This window comes from Punica granatum, chromosome 8, assembly GCF_007655135.1.
Source record: "Punica granatum isolate Tunisia-2019 chromosome 8, ASM765513v2, whole genome shotgun sequence".
Classification (NCBI taxonomy): domain Eukaryota; kingdom Viridiplantae; phylum Streptophyta; class Magnoliopsida; order Myrtales; family Lythraceae; genus Punica; species Punica granatum.
This window is the reverse complement of record NC_045134.1, coordinates 11897965-11921236: the sequence shown is the minus strand read 5'-3', so window position 1 is coordinate 11921236 and position 23272 is coordinate 11897965. Positions and strand designations below refer to the sequence as shown.

At 37.5% G+C, this 23272-nt stretch overlaps 1 protein-coding gene across 1 annotated transcript; it reads left to right on the top strand.

Moving 5' to 3' along the window:
* Nucleotides 1–19154: 19154 nt before the first annotated feature.
* Nucleotides 19155–22479, top strand: LOC116215860 (probable LRR receptor-like serine/threonine-protein kinase At3g47570). Its single transcript, XM_031551655.1, has 2 exons — nt 19155–21875; nt 21954–22479. The coding sequence occupies exons 1-2, from the start codon at nt 19214–19216 to the stop codon at nt 22328–22330; spliced, it is 3039 nt and encodes a 1012-aa protein (XP_031407515.1). The 5' UTR covers nt 19155–19213; the 3' UTR covers nt 22331–22479.
* Nucleotides 22480–23272: the final 793 nt, after the last annotated feature.

The window sequence follows — 23272 nt, the reverse complement described above, 5'->3', positions numbered from 1 at the left end:
CTGTTTGAGAAATATAGACATCCACTTGGTCGCAAATATTGACATGATAGGTCAGGGTTTGAGTCAGGCCGTTGGATTGTTTGTGTTGAGGATAATCTACATAATATAACTCCTCGCTTCATTGGTGAGAACTACCGCCATCAACGCAGATCAAATCTTTGCAGTATATTCGCAGTAAGGGGCTGGAAAGATTGGCAGCTTCGGATAAGACTCGGAGTGGGCATCATGGGCTTCAACAAAGCGAGTATCTGCCTTACTAGAATGCCACAGCTTTAACACGCACCGGAATCTGCATAAGGATTTCACAGGGAGCAGCAGGAGTATTTCGCGCTGCAGATCCAGAGGGAGCACGATGTTGGTCTGGCTGCTCTCTGCCATTCTCCTTCCGGAAGCAAGAACCTCTGAATGAATAGAAGATATATGGCCTCAAATACTATGTGATCGATATTCGAGATAGATTTGAATATTGTGTGTGTGTATATATATATATATATATAATTTTGTTTTGGCCAAGATTTCAATTGGATCACGTCTCCATCTTTTGTGTCAAGCAAACTATGTGGGTTTATCTCTTATTTTGTTTTAGTCGGTTATCTTCAAATTTCAAAATTTGCCTTTTGGTGGGTAAATTTCAAATTTACATACAGAAGAATCTGGCCGTATATAGATTTTTGATTTTCTGTATTATTACTGGATGAGGTCTTCATCTCTTCATTACTATATTCTTTCTGATATTCGTTACCTATCTGGCATATAAAATTAAAAGGAAAAAGAAAAAGAAAAAAGAAAAATCAATTAATTCACAATGTGTAACATTGTAAATACTCGATCATATATGTGTATATATGTATGTATATATATACTTTTCCGGTATTTGCTCAAATAACCTTAATGGTAAAAATACTAAAACTTAAGACCATTGTAGACTTACAAATATAGATTGAACGACACAAATATATAGGCAATCTAACAGAACACGCAATAAGAAGACGCGACAGACAAATTGCATGAAGTTGTTAATCTTTATTATGTTTATTTGTTCAGATTGACGGTAAAACACCCATTGTTGACCGAAAACGGCATCAAAGTTGCCGATCATTCTGACCTTTTTATTTATTTATTATCTATTTATTTTTGTTATAAGTGAGGCTCATAAGTCTAATAAAGAAAAATAGCCATTCTAACTTACAACACATGTGATATCATCGTCAACAAGTATTTTAGGAAGATAGTGCTTGATGCTTTGGACACCGAGTGAGAGCACCAAAGTCATACGCATTATTCCTAAAAGAGGCCTCGAGGTGATCAATGAGGCAGTCGTGGTGGAGGTGAGCGCTGCACCGGTGGAGAAGGTGATGGGGGTGGATTACTGGACACTGGAGGGGAGGGAGGCGGCGGTGGTGGAGGACTGGACATTGGTGGTGGCGGGGACTGCTCTGGTGGAGGAGGCGGGCAGGTACAAGCCGTTGGAGGAGGTGGAGGAGGTGATCTCCTATGAAAGGGAAAGGGGGGGAAGTCAAAGAAGGCCGTAGCTTGGGATGGAAGGGTCAGAGAGACGGATGCAACCAAAAGCACAGTAGCCATAATAGTGGCAATTGAAGAACCCATTTTTGCTTCTTTAGGTTATTTCCTTTTGATTGATGCATTCGTCATCGAGTTCTTGCCCTCTTTATATAGAACTTCGGATTGATTGTAACATGGTGAAAATTCGCGGTAATATGAGTTGAAAATTGCTATATAATATATATGTTTAAGTTACAAACGAGGAGAATGGGTCTAGAAGGAGAAATCAAGGGATTATGGGGGCAGAGGAACACCTCGTGGTTAGGGATAAAGTGATGTTTATATGAGATTAATTTTAGTGAATGGGATGATGATACACATGGCTCCATAGAAGAAAGGATATTGAATCCCATTTCTTTAAAAATTAATAATGATGTTAAAAATGCAGTTTTTCTAGGTACTGGATCTCATTTGTAAATGAAAAAAAAAATATTAAAGGGATTATATACGATGACCAATTGTCATCTTGACAATGAGTCCATATCGAAAAGAGTGGCACTTTTATTCAAATGCACAGTGTTTCGATTATACAGATTAATACAACGATGAATTTTTAAAGTATTATACATTCGAATAGAAATTACCACACATTTTAACATGAAATACCGCTTTTAACATGAAATACCGCATTGTCACAGTGGCAATTAGTCACCACAAAAAATCCTGGAACTACTATGTGCATCATGTTTTATGTTGTACTCTTTTTTAGTTGGTACTTTAGGTAGAGCTATAATAGAAACTAAGGTAAATTATACTAGTGATTCAAAAAGTTTTAATAATGTATCAGGTTGGTCCAAAAAGTTTTTTTTGCTACTTGATGGTACAAAATATTTCAAAGTTGTCACATGATAGTACAAACCGTCATCTCGCCATTGACGCTATCAAGCCGACGCTGATGGTGCAAAACCGATTTTTGTGGGACGTTACATGATGGTGCAAAATGTTTTGAAATTGTAACTTAATAGTACAAAATGTTTTACGTAAGTTACATGATATTGTAAAATTTACAGTTTTATAAAGGACGGCTTGACGATGTCAATGTCGAGATGACGGTTTGTACTATCATGTTACAACTTTGAAACATTTTGTACCATCAAATAGCAAAAAAAGCTTTTTGGACCAACCTGATACATTATTAAAACTTTTTGGATCACCGATGTAATTAACCCTAAAAACTATGGTACAACACCCGCGTGATACTGCAGATCGAGAAAATTTTTCATAATTTTTTTCTTATTAATGATAATTGTTTTTGTAATAAAAAATTAATATAAACTTAATTAAAACCAATGATAAATTACTTATATATAAAAATTATGAACTCTCCATTAATAAAAGAGGGTATATCGCAGTTGTGCTCTCCTTCACTTGATAACTAAGATGTTCCATGTTTGATATTCGTTGTGTGACTATCTGAGCTCCTTTATTAGCTATTAAGTTTTCTATTTATATTAAACTCATGAGCCTCATCTATAACAAAAAAATAAATGATCTAGATAATTTCAAAAGATTATACTAATTAAGATTTTATGCGGCAATAACAAGTTAATATTTCTCCCTGCTAGTCTTAATTTAAATTTTCAATATATTTAATTAGAAAACCATGATCACAATGTAATATGCCTTAAGTGGGCCACTAATTTTAAATGGACAAATTTCACTTGAAGTAGGAGTTCAAAACATTAAAAGCATCTCATGGTTATAGCCAAGTTGACGCTAAGCAAGAATTCGTCGCAGTCAATATGCCCATATAACATTGCATTTCACTGGAAAAATAAAGATATTTTTAATATCGCAAATAAAAAGGATGAAAATTGGTGATAAATTGAAATAGGCCTTTAACCAATGTGATTTGGTTTTAGGTGATTCAATACATATTTTCCTTCGATAATGTCTAGGGTGTTAGTTTTGTTGTTAGAAAAACCGATGATTATGGCCGACATTGCTCAAACCTAGATTAATTGGCCCGTTGGATTTTTGAATATTAGGTGGTGTAAATCGAGAAAACTGTATACTTAAATTAATAAATTAAAAATTCAAAAATAAAATAACTACAAAAAAAAGAGAGGAGCTTTCCGCCGGTGGGGAACCCACCCTACTCGGCCCAAATGCATGATGGACCTGCATTAATGAATTATAAATGAATTAAAGATTCAAACATAAATTAATTACAGAAAAGAGGAGCGTAGAGTGGGTATCCGCGGGCGGGGAAACCCACCCTACTCGGCCCATTTGCATGATGGACCTGTATTAATGTGTTACTATAATGATATGAAATGAAAATTACAACTTGGTTATATCTATTATCCAGTATCACTATTATAAAGATTACAACTTGGTTATATCTGGTTATATCTATTATCCAGTATCACTATCATAAAGTACACATCTAGAAAAAAGTTGACAATATTTCGTAACTTTTTAGTCCTTTCACTATGTTTAGACATATTTTAATTTCTATCCAACTCTTTTAATATTTTTGAGTGAAAAATTCCTACCCGGCTCCTTCAAAATGTCTGCTCTAAAGTATTTCATCCTTCGGACATTATAATTCACTAGTAAAAGAGAAAATGTCTTGAAGAGGTGATATTGGTGTCTAGAAAAACCGTATAAAATCAAGATACTTTTCTGTCACAATATTAAATTTATCCATTGTTATTTTCCACGAAATTATGTGAATCCATGTAATACTGAAATCATTTCTCAGCGCATGTAATTGGGGTAAGAGAACTCACTATCAATGAGAAAGATTTTTTGGAACCTGTTAAATCATAAAATATAAGATCGCGTTTGATAAATTAAATATTTAATTAATAAGGAAAAGTAATATATATGAAGATGGGAAATAATAAGGATAATAGAATATTTTTTGAGAGATTAATGGTATCAATAAGTGAAAAATGACTTATTTTATTAGGTTAATTTTTTCTCTTACTCTCGTTATTAGTGATTAAGTAGTTTAGATTCTTATATTTTTATATTTTTCTCTTTCTTCCATTTATTTTCTCTTATAACTAAATTGCAATTAACGTGAAAATACTTATTTGATTAAATTGACACAAACGCATCCAAGATTAGCTAGACAAAATAAAGTGATCTGCTCGAACACGATATGAGTCGCACAAAAGTATAGTTGATGCTCAGCCTTGCCTTTCACTTCCAATGAATTGGGTTTGTCATGTAAAATGATTTTGGCAGGTAGAACTTTAATTTATTAATTAAAATGAAAATATATTAAAAGTAGAGTTACCTAAACCCGAGGTTAGAAAAAAGTGTCATGAATACGCTAAAAGGTGATTGGCCTGCCTGATTCTAAGGTTAGATGGGTCCATATAAAGACATTTATGGGCTTTGAATAGGTTGAATTGTACGTGCTAAATGCTAGCTATAATTCACAGCGGACATACTACGAACAAGGAAGATTATTGGATGCGTGGAGTCCTAAAAAATGGAGCATGAAGATCATATAGATGGGCCGTGTTTCAGGCCATTCATTGGGAGCGTGACTTGATGCCCAAATTACTTCTACAAACACACCAGAAGTTTTTGGACTTGAGTCAATCGGATAAAAAGTGAAATATTTGGAAGAGAATAATACTATATTAGATATCGCTGATTGCGTGACTATAGAAATTGAAAATTCAAAACGATATATTTCTTTGGGGAGATATTTTTGTGTTTTTTGAGGGGGGGGGGGGGGGGGGGAGAAGCCCTCTGTTTTTGTCCACATATTTTTTTCGGTTACATTTTTGTCTACTCATTTGAGGGGGCGTGACTTTCGACATAGAGTTAGACAAGCAGAGGCGACACTTTTGGGGGGATATAAACACTCATCAAGGGAGAACTTAGCTTGATTTCGGGTTTTGTTGCGGCAACTTTTGCCGATCTCTCTTTTAAGGTCCTTGCGAGTCCTCTTGATTCCAATAACTATGACGTATTTATCTACGTGTTCTCTAGCCCGTATGGGCTATGCTCTTATTCTGAAATTGTAATAGAACCTAACACATGGTTGATTTATTTATTCTCCACTGAACTAATTCATTTTTTATTTCAATTTGCTCTTCCTCGTCTAGAATTGATGCGTCCGATTACTTGGCCACTAATTGGATTGATTCAATAATCTAGATGAACTTGAGAGGGTAATTTTAGGTTTCAATTGAGGTAAGGATAACCTAATATTAGACTTAGTTGATTGTTTTGAGAGGAAGTTTCGTGTCTACGGGTTGACTTGTGGGTAAGATAGACATATATGTACTAACGAACCTATATTAATTCGGTAACCATAGAAAAATAGGGGATTGATTAGTGCATGTATTTTCTTGAATGTGAATCGAGAGGATCTCAACAATAGTTTGAAACACTAGGTTAGTAAATTGGATCTTAAATAGATTAAGGATAGAGACTTTTCATTGAATTAATGAAGTGCTAGGGAAATTACTGCCCCTTGACTTCAATTAGATTACGATAATTTTACTCGCTGGTAGAATTTTTAGAAATAATCTCTAATGGACGATACTTGATTCACTACTATATTCTTATTGCAACCCGTGCACTTGTGGATTTGAAATCACACCCAACATCTGTATCCTTGATGGTCATCATATATTTATTTCTAGGGGTAAATAAAGTTGTTCCTCCCCAAAGTATAATCCCTTGTAAATGTTACTCTCCAAACTTAAAAAATGAAATTCTGACTCCCTCAATTATCATAAATGAAAATATTGCTCCCCATCCATTACAAAATGACAAAATGACCCCTGATTCATGAGGGTGAAAAAGATAATTTTTAGTGGGAAACTGACGAAAAAATTCGATAAAGTTGTGCTTCCGCATAAGGCAAACACATACTCTTTTTATTTTGTTTTATTTTAATTTTATCTAAGGACGCTACTGTTCTCTTTCCGAGGTGATATATTCTAGAGATATATTTCGCGATTAAATTTCTTAATTTTAAATGCTACAAAAAAATATTCTTTAATTATAAAGTTATAAGACAGAAACTTTAATTCATTTTCCATATCTAAAGTAGTGTTATCAGAACCGGACCGGATGGTGAATCGAAAGGGGTATGAGTTCATGAGTTTATGGGTCCAATCAGGGATTTGATGGGTCGCACTGCATATTTAATTAAAATAAAAAATATTCATATTATTAAAAAAATATAATAATTAAAATATAAGTATGATGATTTCAAAAAAATATAAGGATAGTGTAAGAAAATATCTATATTTAATATTTCTTACTCCAAAATAAATATTGAATATTAATAAGTACTTAAAAGTAGAGTTACAAAAACAAGAAAGTAGTGGTGACTTGGTTGGTAGCATGCTATTATGAGAAGCAAGAGGTCATGGGTTCAAATCCTTACACGATCTAGTAATTTTTACACTAAATAGGAAACCCATTGAACCGGTCCGTTAAATGAAATTTTGCTAAAAATTGGCTGACTCAATGGGTCCGACGGTTCAACTCTACAACTTGAGTTTTTAGGCAGACCGGACTAGACATGGTGCCGATTTTCAATCCAACCAGACAAATCGGCCGGTCCAGTCCGATTCTGATAACGATGCTCTAGAGGTAAAAGTTCAAAAAAATACGAATATTTGTTTGCTTATTTTTTGAAATCGAGTCTTATAAATTTCATTTTGGCTAAATTAGTCTAATAACATTTAGTCTGCAATAAACTTTAGGTACAAATCATGACTGAATATTAATGGCTAATGATGTAGAGTGTAACAACCATTAATTATTGAGGTCATATCCTGCTGATATATTTTTTTGGTATAGCATACTGAAATAATAAAAAACAAAAAGAAGAAAAACCCAATGGGGTTCTCCACCATGGAAGGAGTTGGTGGCCTCACCATCGGTCACCATCCCACTCGGCAAGGTCGTTGGAGGCCTCAATGTTTGCCACTAACCTTGACGAGGGGATAATGGTGGTTAGTGTGGCCGTCAACCCCTACCATTCCTTTCTCCTCTCTTGTCCTTTTCTAGTTTATTTAACTTATTTGGTTTCAGAGGTGGTGGGGCCTTGCCAAAGGTCGACACCCCCTCATCCAAGGTCGTTGGCCATACTAAGGGCAACAACGACATTAGGTGAGGTCGGGTTGGCCATCGACGAGGGCCCAACAAAATCCCCTAAAATCGAGAACCACAAAATCACTTTTATTGTTCTCGGTAACTTTTTTTTCTTTTTGGGGAGGGGGAGGGGAGATGTGGATTGGGCTCTCGCTGGCAATCACCATCGCCCCCTCATTGTTTACTTTGTATCCATTATTTCTTACTTAATTTTCCAAAACCTACTGTGGTAAGGGGCTGGGTTCTTTTTTTTTTTACCCCTTAATGTTTTGTGTTTTTTTTTCAACTTTTTTTTTCCTGAATCTTTTGTAAATTCTGCCCAGAGATTTTAAATATAATTGGAAAAAGATTTCTTGTCGCTATTGTCCTCATCATTAGCTATTAATATTCAATCATGTTTTTGGGAGGGGGTAGAGGGGAGATGTGGATTGGGCTCTCGCTGGCAGTCACCACCGCCCCTCATTGTTTACTATGTATCCATTATTTCTTTCTTAATTTTCCAAAACCTTGCCTAGTATGAGGTTGGATTCTTTAATTCCCCTTAATATTTTTTGTTGTTTTTAATTTATTTTTCAAATTTTCTTTTATGAATCTTTTGTAAATTCCACCTGGATAGGAAAAAAATTTGATGTCGTTATTGTCCCCGTCATCAGCTATTAATATTCAATCATGGTTTGGACCAAAGGTGTATTATGTACTAGTTTGGCCAAAAAAAAACTCGTAGGACTCGATTTTAAAAGAGGATAAATTTATTAGACCACCTTTATGATTTTCTAGTATAGAATATAGCAAATTTAATTGTAGTTTTTAGGTTTGAAATAACGCAAATTCTACAATGGAATGTCAAATTATGTTCCATGGTAGAACGCTAGTTTTTTCTAGTCATTTTAATAGTAAAGACAACGTTTTGGCTTATAGATCTTTCAATGGCGTCACAAATTCATTCGGCCACATGTAAAGTACAACAAAATTAGAGGGTCGCTTACGTGTCAATAGTGTATCGTTGACGTGCCATTGATATGTATATAAATTAAAACCCGCTTACATGTCGATGACGTGTCGCTGACCTCTCTGGCTTATATTAGACTGATTTTCTTTAAAAATCAATTTTTATGGTTCGGTCAGTGACGTGGCAATTATGGGTGACGTGACGGAATGTGATTTGTACATGTGGCCAAAAAATTCGAAAACAATGGTATAGTATTGTAGGTGAAAATTGTGAAATGAAAATATAAAAGACTATAATTACTAAGGTAAAATATGTAAATAATGAACGGATGAGATCAAAAGTTAGTAGGATCTAATGACTGAGATTAATATTTTATCATAGAATACAAGTTGAGATTCTATTATAGAATCTACCTTGAAATAAGGAATTGATTAATGGAAAGTCATGGATTTTCCCCCGTTGGCCTTGACTCGGGAAGGAGATTAGGCCAGTTCTCTGATCTCTCTCTTCGGTATATTTTTAAGTCTTTCTGAATACTTTCATGGACAGTTTCAAATTCTTCTAGTTATAAAATGCTCTTTATTTTTGATAGCTTGAGAAGTAAGATTTTACATTTTAATATTTGGAGGGTGGAAATTACAAAGTTCACCATAATTTAGGGAGTAAAAGAGCTGTTTTCCTTTATTGTTTAATCTCTTTTCTGGGAAATTCAAGATACAATTATTGAATAGTGCAATCGGTTTTTTTTTTAGGTGTGTACCCTGGTATTCAGAGCCTAATGGGGTCTGACTAATTCAGTCGGGAGATCGAGCATTTAAGGTTATTCTCTCTCCCAACAAGTGTGCTTCCCAGGATTCGAACTTGTGTTCTCCTAGTGCAATCGGTTTTAAAACTATTAGATGACGATTGTTTTAAAGAAAAATGACACTTTGATCCTCAAATTTTTTCGAGTCAGTATTTCAAGACCTGAAATATTTGTGTTGCCATCTAGGTCCTCCAATTCCCATTCCATCTTACATTTAGGTCCAACCATTAGACGGATCGACGAAAATCTGATGTGAGGCCGACATGCCACTGATGGTGTCAACCCAATGCCATGTAGCAAAGCAAAATGACGTCGTATCTTCACACTCCCCCTACCTCCAAGCAATAGGACGTCATTCAGCTCCCCAAGCAAATAATGCAAAAATGAAGTCAGAATTGGGTCAACTTAGAATTCAAGCTGGCGCAAAAATAAGACCATTTGCCATTGCAATATTCCCTAAATCCTAATAAGAGAACAATAAGAGAGGGAATAGAGCATTCACAGTTTCTGTGTTGGAAATCAACACTAATTCTTTATTAATGAAATGTCTAGAGCAAAGTAGAATAATCTAGGAAGATAATGAGGGAGAGCTCCTATAATTGGTGTTGAAGCACCTACAAGTGGTATCAACGCGGGTCGATCAGGGACCGAGATACTGTTGACCCTAGTGCGAGTTTGGTCGGGGATCGAGGTGCTACCGGAGTGAGGATGGTCAGGGACGTTGCTAAGGGGAGACTCTGCCGGAGTTGAGTCGGTCAGGGACCATACTCGAAGGAGGTTCTGTCGAATCCAAGAAATCGGTCAGGGACCGAGGGGCGGTGATGCCGGCGATCACAGTCAGGGACTGTGAGTTATAAGTCCGGGACCGTTGCAAGCACGTGAGGATGCTAGGCGACACATATGGTGGAGTTCAATACGATCGGCAGTATAAAGAAATTAAATAATCAGAATTATAGCACGTGGAGGACGTGCATGGAGTCATATTTGTTGGGCCATGATCTCTTGGAGATCGTTGGCAGCAGTGAGACCAGACCACCTACCGAAGGCATCACCGCACTTAGGAAATGGAAGATCAAGGCCGGGAAGGCCATGTTTGCCATTAAGGTGTCGATCGAGGAAGATATGCTAGAACATATCAGGTATGCCACTACTCCAAAAGAGGCTTGGGATATTCTAGCCGCAAGATTTGCGAAGAAGAATGATACGAGGTTGCAATTATTAGAGAATGAATTACTGGCCCTAAACAATGAGAAATGAGTATTAATCAATATTTCACCAAGACTAAGTCAATTTGCCACCTAATATCGGAGCTGGATTCGGAGTTGAAAATTAATGAAGGAAGGATGTGGAGGATAATTATCCATGGATTAAGGCCCGAGTATAGGAGTTTCATTTCCGCAGTTCAGGGGTGGCCGGTTCAGCCATCCGTGGAGGATCTGGAGAGTCTTCTTGCTAATTAGGAGACTCTAGCACAACCAAGGACTAGAGTTTCTCTGAAAGGCGAGGAGGAAGCTTCATATAGCAGTAAGAGAAGAAATTATAGACAGAGGCGACATGAGAAGAGCTTCCAAGCAGGGGGAGCTCGTCGAGGCCAAGATCGTGGAGGCTAAGAAAATGAAGGCCAGGAGCACGGGCCTAGGAGGCGCAACCTTGTGTGCTATAATTGCGGCAAGAAAGGGCATTTCGTGCGAGATTATAGACTGAAGAAGAAAGTTATTGAAAGTAACATGGCAACGATTGCAGGAAGAAGATTAATATTGGAATGTGGATGAGATCAAGTCATCCCCGAGAGAGGAGGTAATTGCAGCCACAAGTATAGTGGCGAAAGAGACAGAAAGACTGGCACTATCAGTGCCGAAGTCCATTGGAGTCGATTACAACGAAGATTGGATCATTGATGCCAGGTGTTGCAATCATATGACCGGCGACCAGAAGAAGTTTCGAAGTACGTCAACCTATAGAGGAGACAATGTGATCGTGTTGGCAGACAACACAAAGCTACCTAATGCCAACATTGGGAAGGCTGAGATTTCTCCGAAGTTTAGTACGAGGAAGTTGCAGCTCCGGGACGTCTACTGTGTCCCAGGTATGAAGAAGAATCTACTTTCAGTAGCAATATTAAATCCACCGGCAATTATAAGGTGTTTGAACCCAAGGATGTGAAAGTGTGAGATTTTCCTGGACATTAATTATGGAAAGAAGGCGCATGAATTTTGTCTACGTAATGTCAGCAGAGAAGAGTTACTTAGACGAGGTGCAGAAGAATAAGACTGCAGATATGTGGCATGTAAGCCTCGGACTCGCAAATTATCGAAAGCTGAAGGTGATGATGAGCACATTGATGCTGAAGGAACTGCCCCAACTTGAGGTGCATGAGGATATGGTCTATCTAGGATGCCAGTAAGAGAAGGCCCATCGACTCCCATACAAGGAGTCTTCCACCAGAGTAAAGGAGACATTTGAGCTTATCCACTCAAAGGCGTTTGGATGAGTAAAGGAACCATCTGTCGGAGGTATAAGATACATGGTGACCTTCATCGACGGCTACTCCAGGTACATCTGGGTTTACTTTATAAAAGAGAAGTTAGAGACTATAACAAAATTTAAGGAGTTTAAGGAGAAGGTCGAGGTCGAGACTGGCAAGAAGATAAAGTGTTTAAGGACAGACAATGGAAGAGAGTAAACATCCCAGAAGTTCACAGATTATCTATGACAATGCAAGATCCGGGGGCAATCGACGTGTCCAAGTACACCTTAGCAAAATAGGGTAGCAGAAAGAAAGAATTGGCATTTTGCAGAAGTATGTCGAAACATGCTGCATGCCAAGCATGTGCCGAGCAGATTCTGGGCGGAGTGCATGAAAACAGCTGCGCATGTCATCAATGGGCTCCCTCAAACGAAGTTGGGATTCGTCCACCATATTATAAGTTATAGAAGATCAAACCCACGGTGAGTCATTTTTGAGTTTTCGGATGCATTTGCTATGTGTTCATGCCTGATCATTTGAGAAGTAGTTTGACAAGAAGGCCATGAAGTGCATATTCGTGGTTTATAACAACGAGAGGAATGGATGGAGATGTTGTGACCCAACAACAAACACGATATATGTGTCGAGGAATGTGGTATTTAATGAAGCCTCGGCACGGTGGGTCCCGAAGCATGTGATCTTGCCTGAGAGAAAGGCAAGAGAGGATTCAATAGAAGAGAAGACAGGGGAGCAACCAAAAGATAAAGAAGTCGAGGATGTTGGAGCACCAGTCCAGTCGCCCAAGAAGAAGGCGAATCCATGGAAGACTGGTGTGTATCGGAGGTCAGAAGAACAAGAGATCTCACGAGAAGAGGAGATGGAGGAAGAGTCACAACCAGAGCTGAGAAGATCAAGCCGATTAAGGAGACCAAATCCAAAGTACGTCAATGTGGCTCTTGTTCAAGCAAGTGATCATCCTCCCATACAACATCAGCGTAAAGAATTAGTGTTGAGGGATAGTGTTGGAAATCAACACTAATTCTTTATTAATAAAATGCCTAGAGCAATGTAGAATAATCTAGAAAGATAATGAGGGAGAGCTCCTACAGTTGGTGTTGGAGCACCTACATTCTGCAACATAGAGGGTCGTGATCAAGCTTGTTTTTTTTTGAAGAATAGAGATTAGTGAATTTATTTTTATTTGGAAAAAATTGAATGAGATAAGGCGTAACCCGAGTGAGCTCGGTTTGTTATCTTTTTTCCTCGTTTTTTAGGCAATTTACCCTCACTTACATCATCATCATCTATTTTGTTTGTTGGTTTCGTTCCCTGTGTTTCCTCTTTCCATTTTATCCTTATCCTTTAGGGCTTACTATTTTGGTCACTAAATGTTTTGTTTGTACGGTATTGTCGATGATAATAATATGTGCAATACATTGTGTAATCCAGAATAGCTATTACTGAGCAATAATAATAAATGACACTGTATCCACAATAATATAATTTGTTACTTATTAGCTACGATATGTTAATTTTCTACCCGAGTTTTGTACTTTTATTTTTTTGCTGACGTTTTTGCTAATTTTATTATATAAAATATGTATTATAAATTGTTGAAAATAGTAATTTACAATCAGTTAAAAATATATTATTACATATATAAGACCAATGGTAATTTAATTTTAGAAATAAGATAATAAAAAAATTACATAAAAGAAGTGAAATCAATATAAGTGTTTTGAAAAATCGAATGGGATGATTTTTTGTCTTTGAAATTGCCAAGATTCATATAGTGTTATATCGTATCTTATGTTAATGAAATATATAAAATTGGACAACTCAAAAATTTTACAAAAATTTGTGTATGAGAAAAATAAAAACTTAAAGAAAGCACGTTTAGAAGTCTAATTCTAGACTCGTGCCAAAAATTGATCTACTCTAGTGGTAGCTATAATTTTTATGAGCCGAATCAGTAACAATTTATGTGTGGTACATCTACTATTTATAATGTATCAACATAATATAATATAGGACTAATTGCATCGGTAGTCCAAAAAGTTTCATGAATGTTTCAGATTGGTCCAAAATGTTTTTTTGGTAACTTGTTGGCACATTAAGTTTCAAAACCGTTTTAATGTAGTACATTTCGTCAATTCATGATTGGCGCCGTTAGAAAAATGCTGATGTGGCAAGAATATTGTAATAAAAAACATTTTTTAAATTTTAATTAAAACTCCAATCTTTTTAAAATTTCAAAACGATCTAAATTTTTTAAACTTTTCAATTTTGCCACAATCTTCTCTCTCCTCCACTATTCATCGTCTTCTTCCTCCCTTTCACTGTTCATCCTCCCCAAATCCGCCCTCTCCTTCAACCCTGCAAGTTCCCGTCCAACTGCCCCTCTCCTTCTCGACTTTCTCTCTCTTCTGCAAGTTCTCTCTCTCTTCATCTCTGTTGATAGGCGAGCTTCAGTCTCATCATCTACTCGGCTGCATCAAAGTTGCTCGGGGAGCTCGAAAGGGCCGACATGGAACCCTCAAAATCGTCCGAGTGGACAAACTTGCAGTTGCTCCCGTTCTTGCAGAACCCCCTCGTGAAACTGTCATCCCTGGACCCGCCATGCTGTCGCTGCTGTTCCCTTAGTAGAATGAGGAGCTGCTGCCGAAGGGAAGCGAGGGGCTGCCGAAGAGAGAAAAAGTCGAGAAGGAAGAGAGAGAGAATGTGGGGTACATTTTGAAAAATTCTAAAACTTTGGGTCGTTTTGCAATTTTAAAAAGTTTGGAGTAGAAACGACGTCAAACACAAATGACGAAATATACTACATTGAAATGGTTTTGAAACTTAATGTACCAACAAGTTACCAAAAAAATATTTTGGACCAACCTGAAATATTCATGAAACCTTTTGGACCACCGGTGCAATTAACCATATAATATAATATCTATATAACACATGATAAATGTATATATATCTATAAAAATATGATTTATTTTGCTTTTTAAAAACCAAATATATAACATATTATGTCTATGAAAGTATGACTTAATTTTTTTTTTTGAAAAGAAATATAATCTTTTGTGGTTTGTTTTTTCAAGATCTTTTTCATAAAATATTTATAATTTTTAAAAAATAAAAAAGGAGAAAATTAATAAAGATCGGTCCCGTAAATCTAGATCTATATATATTTAAAAAGTTAAAAGATTCGTTCTCTAAAAAAACTAAAAACCCGAGAAAAAAACGGTGGATCCACAAATCTAAATTTATGTGTACAAATTTCAAAATTAAAAATTAAAATTCTTTTTTCAAAAAATCTAATTTTTTTTAAAAAATAACTATTGATTCCATAAATCTATATATATTTTAAAAATTTTCAAAATAAAAGTTACATTTTTTTTAAAGGAAACCTCAAAAAATTGAGAAAATAATGAACAGTATCACAAATCTATATGTATGTATTTTAAAATTTTAAATATTGGATTCTTGAAGAAAAATCTTAAAAATTAGAGAAAATTTCATTCAACAACCGAGTATTCTGAAACTATTTGATTGGACCCACTACAACTCTGCCTTTTATTATACTAGTCATGGAGTCTGTGCCATGCACGGGATAACACGTAATTCAGTAATTAATATTAGAAAAAAAATACAAAATTCTAATATTGAATAATAGAAATTAGAAAAACTCAAAATGATTTTTTGATTTAAAACTTCGAAAGTTTATATTAAATATTATGTAACTAATAGTATCTCATCAAGAAATTAGAAAAAAATTCCTTTCTTTTTTATTTAGTTCTTAGTATAAAATATCTTTTACAAATATAAAATCTTGTTTATTGATAAATTGTTTTACTAAAAATATTTTTTACAATGAAAAAAATTTTATTGTAAAAATTAGAAAAACTAAAAAAAACAGAGATAATTCCATCCAACAATCAACTTTTGAAAAATTCATGAAAATTCCAATATATTGATTTTAATATAATATTAAACGTTAGGAAAACTCAAAATCATTTTTAAATGTTAAGAGTTCAAAAGTTTGTGATGTATTAACAAAAAGAAAATTAAAAGGCTCGAGAAAGAAAGAAGATTCCATTCACCAACTGAACTTTCTGAGGCCAATTTGCCGGGACCAATAGGATCTCAATTAAATATAATTAACAGGTGAAACCACCTGCTTAATTCTTACTAATTTGGCTACGCTTATGAAGAAGCTGCAGGCATTTTGGCTCCAAGGAAAAAAAAAATGCTTAATTACTTTTGGCTGATGTTTTCTTTCTTGTGGTAAGTGTGAAGTGAGTGAGCATACAACAACTGGCTGGCGGCTTTTGACGGGCCACATCACTAAAACTTAGCATGGTTCTGTTGATACATTTAAGAGGGTTGTGTGGCAGCTCAAGCAGCAGCCCCCTTGCTCCCCTTTGATCAACGGCGCCGATGATATATTTGTCCCTCTGTTTCAGTTTGTTTCTCTTAATGCGAAGCTGTAGATGATCCTTCAGTATCCGGTAATATTAAAGAACTGTCCAAAAATCAAAGAACTGTCCGTAACTTGGCGTGGCAGCTTTGGGGGAGAGCAGCCATCGTTAAATAGAAAAACCCCGAAGATCTATCTTGTTTGCATAAATAGATCAGTTGCAACTACCTAATGCTCCTAATGCCGACCCTCAAGTATGAAAGACTTTCAATTCTCTTAACTATAAGAGCTCATTCTCAACAACTCTGATACCCATTTTCAGTTAGAGTTAATCTATGCATGCATTCTCCAAAATCAAGTTGTCCAAAAAATTAATGTCTTCATTCTCTTTCGTCCATGCTCGACAACTTTGTTTGTCATAAAGACTTTTGAGCATGAATACAACCCTAAAATCAAATTGTCCGCGATGATTTTGGAAGAGGGAATATAAATGATGGATTAAACGCGGGACAACCATGTTTTCTCCAGGCCAGATTCTTCAAGAAATCCACGTTCTGTTTTCCTCTGGAAATGGACAAGTAAAACCAATTTATATTAGCCATATGTACTTAATTTCTTACTTTTGTTTTGCAGCAACTCTGCGTTATGCTGCTTGTTCTCTATGCAACATCAGTTAAAGGATATAGCATATGTATCGTAGCTACGATGCTACTGCCTACTGGTCCCCTCCCAAACTGCTTCTGCATACGAGAAAGGAGGAAAGTTATAGTAGGCTTGAGAAAATAATATCGATTAAATCCCCGACACTGGGACTTCTCACTAGACAAGTATCTTCCCAAGAGGGAGAGAAGCTAGCCAGGTACGGCTCCTTACTAATGTTCGAGATATTGGAAATTTAACCTCATATGGCACGACACCATTTGATCTGCATCTTTTGAATGAGACGCTTCCTTATGAAGCTAAATGCTTCATTATGTTTTGCCCCAAACAACTATGTGTTCATCATACCTAGATATGTTTCTATCAATTCCCACAGCTTCTATGCAAAAGAGAGAGAGAAAAGGACCATGACAGACTCCATGATGAATAACACGTTGGGTTTATCAAATTGGTTGGGTTTATCAAATTGCAGATTCCAGGAAACAACTTTTTGGTGTTTCCAAGGACAGTTCATAAACATCACCAGAGATTGCCACCATGAGCCAAACCACATGTAGCCCCCGATCGGCCTTGCTGATGGTTGCTTCGCTTCTCACACACATAATGCAAACAAACAAGCAAGCACTTTCACAAACATTTGGTTTCATCTGAAAAAAGCTGTATCTACTTGAATGCTAGATCTCAACGTTAGTATAAATAATCTGGTAAGTTCTAACGGTGCTTTTCTGATGAAGAATATGGGGTCGGTGCAGAGGTTACACGAGGTGACATTTACAGTTTTGGGATTCTCTTGCTCGAACTGTTCACGGGAAAGAGACCCACCAAACCATGTTCAGTGGCGGGTAGGGCCTCTGCGTTTTTGTGGAGAGATCTCTTCCTGACAGTCTGAATAAGGTGTTAGACCCATTCCTTTGCTTGGGAAGAGTGCAAGGCAATCTCCAGCAGTGCTTGTTCTCGGCTGTCATGGTCGGGCTCATGTACACAGCTGCACAACCAAATAAGAGGTTGGACATTGGAGAAGCAGCTGCAGAACGCTCGGGACGTTCTTCAAGCTCGTAGGAGTTGAAACAGTGTGAACACTACGCACTCGATATATAATAATAATGCATCAATCCATCTCTTGTCTGTAGATCTCTTTCATGCACTGCACTCAAAATTCTACTTAGTTTGGTGATCGAAGATGATGTTTAACTTTGACCAGATCCTTTATATGATCAAGTTTAGAATATTGAGTTCGGTGTTCATAGTGAAGACAGAGCTTGAAAATTAAACATTCTGCTCCATAACCCTGCATAAGTCATTCGTCTGTGATCTGCAGTTTCTAGACATTTTTAACAGCAGTGACAGGTAGATGCAGTTGTTAGTCTTCCGGAAAAACGAATCCTCTATTTTTTTTTTTCTCCCTCTTCCTACAGTTAGACTGATGTGAGTAATTTTCTGGCTGCTAGTACATTTCCTTTTCTTGTTCTCGAACCATATTCAGCTCATTTCTCGTGATTCATCCATTAATACCACAAAACTAATTCGAAAACATACTAGCCAGCAATGAACATTGCCTTTGCATGACTTCACGCAACTGTACTAGTGAAAATAGATAGTGGAGTCTCCACTTCAATTCATATGACCATAAAATTCAACCAAAGCCACCAACGAATGTAAACTTTATCTTTTGATCACAAAGGTGGTTTAAGACAGGGACGGCAGCAGCCAAAGAAGAAAATATCGACATGCACTCGATTGGAAATATATTTAATGAGCCATTGTTTGACCCGGAAGGCTTTGGTCTGCATCTTAGATGGACTACATAAAAGCACACCCTACAATTTTCCTGGTACATACACGATTTCATAGATCGGTTGAGCACGATTTACTTTTACCCCCGGGAGCAGGCTGAAAGCATTGTATTTATGCCTAGAAAATGATCACTGTATAAAGCCGGATGCTGGCAGAATCCTCTGCTCTGAGGATCGAGGGCTAAATCTGTATATACGGGGCAGACTTTCATGCACATATCTTCCTTTTACCATTATAGATAAAAAAAACTTGTCAGCAGAAAAGTCAAAGATAATTCTGAAGTGCACTTTGATGAGCCCGAAGGATCTTACTTGATTGAGTGTAATTTTTTCCAGAGTGCGCACTTAATTTTCGCCCACTTCGGCAGTGTGTTAGACAGTAAGTTTTGCAGACTATATATGTAGCATTGGAAAATATCCCCTGCCACTGCTTTCCTTCTGATTGATAAAAACTTCCACCACAATCCCCAAGACAGCAAACATGATTGTAAAGGGGTCGAATCGCTCTCTCTTCCTTTCCCTCATCTTCGGCCTCTTCCAAGTAGTGGCTGCTTTTCGTCCCACCAACGAAACAGACTACCAAGCACTACTAGCCTTCAAGAACCATGTAACCTCAGACCCATCTGATGTCCTCAGCTCATGGAACAATTCGGTTCACTTCTGCGCTTGGAGTGGCGTTAGGTGTGGGAAAATGCACCAGAGAGTGACTGCACTCGAGCTCCTCTCACTTGGATTTGTAGGTACTTTGTCTCCTCATATCGGAAACCTTACATTTCTCAGAGTGCTTCACCTTGATGGTAATGGTCTCAAGGGAATAATACCCCAAGAGATCGGTCGGCTGTTGAGACTAGAGACTCTTTCTCTAGTTAACAATTCTTTCACAGGAGAGCTGCCTTGGAATTTGACTGGTTGCAAAGAACTGACGATCTTATCTTTGGGCGGCAACAATCTCGTGGGACGAATTCCAGATGAACTTGGTTCTCTTTTGAAGCTCGTCCAATTAGAACTACCAGATAATCATTTCACTGGAAAAATCCCATCTTCGTTAGGCAATCTTTCAGCCCTGTCCCTACTTTTTATATGTGGCAATTACTTAGAAGGTAGCATACCCATGGAACTAGGACAGGTCTCCAACTTAGAACGTCTTCAGTTATCGAGCAATAGTCTTTCTGGTAATATTCCCACCTCTCTCTACAATATCTCATCCATTCTAATGTTCTCGGTTGGGGGGAACAATTTAAGTGGGTCTGTTCCTTCTGATGTATTTATCACTTTAACCCGACTCCAAGGACTGTATCTCACTGGCAACAGATTTTCTGGACCCATTCCGACCTCTTTAACCAATGCTTCTCGACTTGTGGAAATTTCTATATCCAATAATTCCTTTATGGGACCAATTCCGTCGGACCTGGGAGGCCTTGTGAATCTGCAGTACCTAGATTTTGAAGTCAACCCCTTAGGAACTGAAGAAGGAGATGATTTTAGATTCCTTGTCTCTTTATTTAGTTGCAATGAACTGCAAGAAGTGTGGTTATCTCAGACTAGGCTTAAGGGGAGGCTACCCGATTCTATTGGGAACTTCTCCATCAATTTGACAACCCTTGCACTAGGAAAAAACTTGATATCTGGAAAGATGCCCTCATGGATAGGGGACCTCGTAAGACTGGAGAGGCTCTCGCTGGATAACAACATGTTTGTGGGGACAATTCCCGACTCTTTTGGGAAACTCTCCAACCTGCAGAGCTTCTCCATTAACAACAACAATATCTCTGGAATGATCCCATCCTCCATTGGCAACATGACTTCACTCTCCTATATCTACTTGAGGGACAATATGCTAGAGGGGGTCATACCGATTTCTATAGGGAAATGCACACATCTGACTGCAGTAGACCTCTCCCAGAATCAGCTCATTGGTCCTGTGCCTGAGCAATTATTTGGTGTTTCTTCCCTCTCGATAGTATTAGCAGGAAATTATCTGACCGACCCAATTCCATCTCGGGTCGGTAGACTGGTAAATCTCCAAACATTGGATGTTTCAGATAATAACATGTCCGGAGAAATTCCACCTGCTTTGGGTAGCTGCGTGGTGCTGGAGACACTCAGTTTAGATGGTAACCGCTTCAATGGAACAATTCCATCTGCACTGAAAAATCTCAGAGGCCTACGGTTACTTGACGTTTCTCAAAACAATCTGTCTGGTCAGATTCCTGAGTTTCTTGCCAGCCTCCCCTTCATCGAGAATCTCAATCTTTCCTTTAATAAGTTTGAAGGAGAAGTGCCACACGGAAAAATTTTTGGAAACCTGAGTGCGGCATCAGTTGCTGGAAATAGAAAACTGTGTGGAGGGCCTCCTACCTTGCAGTTGCCGACATGTGAAGGAGCGAATCAAGAGAAAGACAGAAAAAGGTGGCTGTCTCGGAGGCGAAGCTTGGCAATTGGTGTCTCAGTCTCCATTTTCATACTGCTAACAGGAGTGATCATCACAATGATTCTGTGCCGATCGAAAAGGTCAAAAAGGAGGACAGATGTGGCTTCTCTGACAGTGGATCATCACCCGAAGCTTTCTTATGCGGAACTTTTGCAAGCAACAGATGGTTTCTCTCCTACAAACATGATCGGAGAAGGAAGCTTTGGTGTGGTCTACAAGGGGGTCTTACCAAGAAATGAGCAGGTCGTTGCTGTGAAGGTACTTAAACTTGGAGAACGGGGAGCAAGCAAAAGCTTCATGGCTGAGTGTGAAGCTCTAAAGAACATTCGGCATCGGAACCTCGTGAAAAATATCACTTCTTGTTCGACGATTGATTTCCAGGGAGAAGATTTCAAGGCTCTGGTGTTTGATTTCATGCTCAATGGGAGCCTCGAGAAATGGCTGCATCCAATCTCAGATGATAGCACCGCATTGGGTCTATTGCAGAGGTTAAACATAGCCATTGATGTGGCGACAGCATTGGATTATCTCCACCACTGCTGCCACAATCCCATAGTTCACTGTGACCTGAAGCCAAGCAATGTTCTTCTCGATAGTGATTTTTCAGCACATGTAAGTGATTTTGGCCTAGCAAAATTTCTCATGGCCAAAGCATCGGGAACACAAAGTAGTTCAATCGGGGTCAGAGGAACTATTGGCTATGTTGCACCAGGTAAATCTACAATACCATGGACTTACTGATTTTAAACATCAAAATCATCCTAACAGAATTGTACAATTGATGATGCAGAGTATGGTATCGGTGGAGAGGTTTCGACATGGGGCGATGTCCATAGCTTTGGGATTCTCTTGCTCGAACTGTTCACTGGGAAGAGACCCACTGACCCCATATTCGGTGGCAGCTTTGGTCTCCGTGAGTTCGTAGAGAGATCCATTCCTCAAGGGTTGAGTCTGGTAATAGATCCAATATTACTTTGCTCAGTCGAAACATACAACAATCTCCATGAATGTTTGGTGTCGATCCTTGGAGTCGGCCTTACATGCTCAGCTGCACGACCAAATGAGAGGATGGGAATTCAAGAAGCTGCTGTGAAATTGCAAAGGATACGGGAGAATCTTCGAGTTGTTAGGACGAGAAACAGAGTTCCACATACCCGCTACATATGACTTGAGTATCAGGAGTTGCTTTTGTACATTCTTATTATCTGATATGTAGTTCTGGAACACGTATCCGTGTAATAAGGAACTTGTTTGAGCTTGAATCTGTATTTTGCCCAAAACGTAAGAGTTTGAATCTCCACAGCGCCTTAATTCAACGAGTCCGATGTTCTCATACAAGCTCACTCTGGCCAACTCTCTTGATAGTCACTTGGGTTTCAATGCCTACAATGATACAGTATGAAAGTAGGAGAACATTGGCATGATATATATTATATTCCTAGTAAAAAAGATACACTGCCGATGTATTTTTTGAGTTGCACATCAAGTCAAGAGAGATCGTAATGACACGCACATCGCTTTTGACAATTATCCTGAACACAAAGTCAATTGAAATTGAGATCTGCTGCTCGCTCCCAGTCAAAAGCAAACGCTGTTAGTGTTCATAGACAGATGGTTCTGCGTCAAACCATATCGAACCAGTTGAATCCATGAACGAGCTGAAAATTGCATACGAGTGCAATAGTAACTAGCAAAGCTCGCCAAAAAAAAAAAATCAGCAGGATTTATTTAAGCATAACATTTTGCTGATATATGCAGTCTTCCTGCTCCCTCGTCCTACCACTAAAAAATACTGGTATACGTGAAAGCAAGTTCTTTACCTATGAGTTTTCTTTCTTTTTTAGATTTTCAATCCGATATATGAATCAATTTACTAACATATGAAATTACATTTTTATCTTCTTTAATATATTTTTCTCTTTATTGGTGAGATTCTATCACCATCAGCCATATATATTTGCTAGGACATTCTTATTGATCGTAAATTAGATTCTCAAATAATTTAAAACGCGGCATATATTATATAATAAAATTGAAAAAAGAAACAGAGTTCTATATCATACAATGCCCCGGCTCTTAAAGAACTAGATCCTCCAGGCATGTGATTTT

Bases quoted from the DNA above. Each gene is read 5' to 3' on its own strand.
- LOC116215860 (XM_031551655.1), top strand. From the start codon at position 19,214: ATGATTGTAAAGGGGTCGAATCGCTCTCTCTTCCTTTCCCTCATCTTC. The intron at 21,876-21,953 runs GTAAATCTACAA...TTGATGATGCAG, and splicing joins TATTGGCTATGTTGCACCAG to AGTATGGTATCGGTGGAGAG.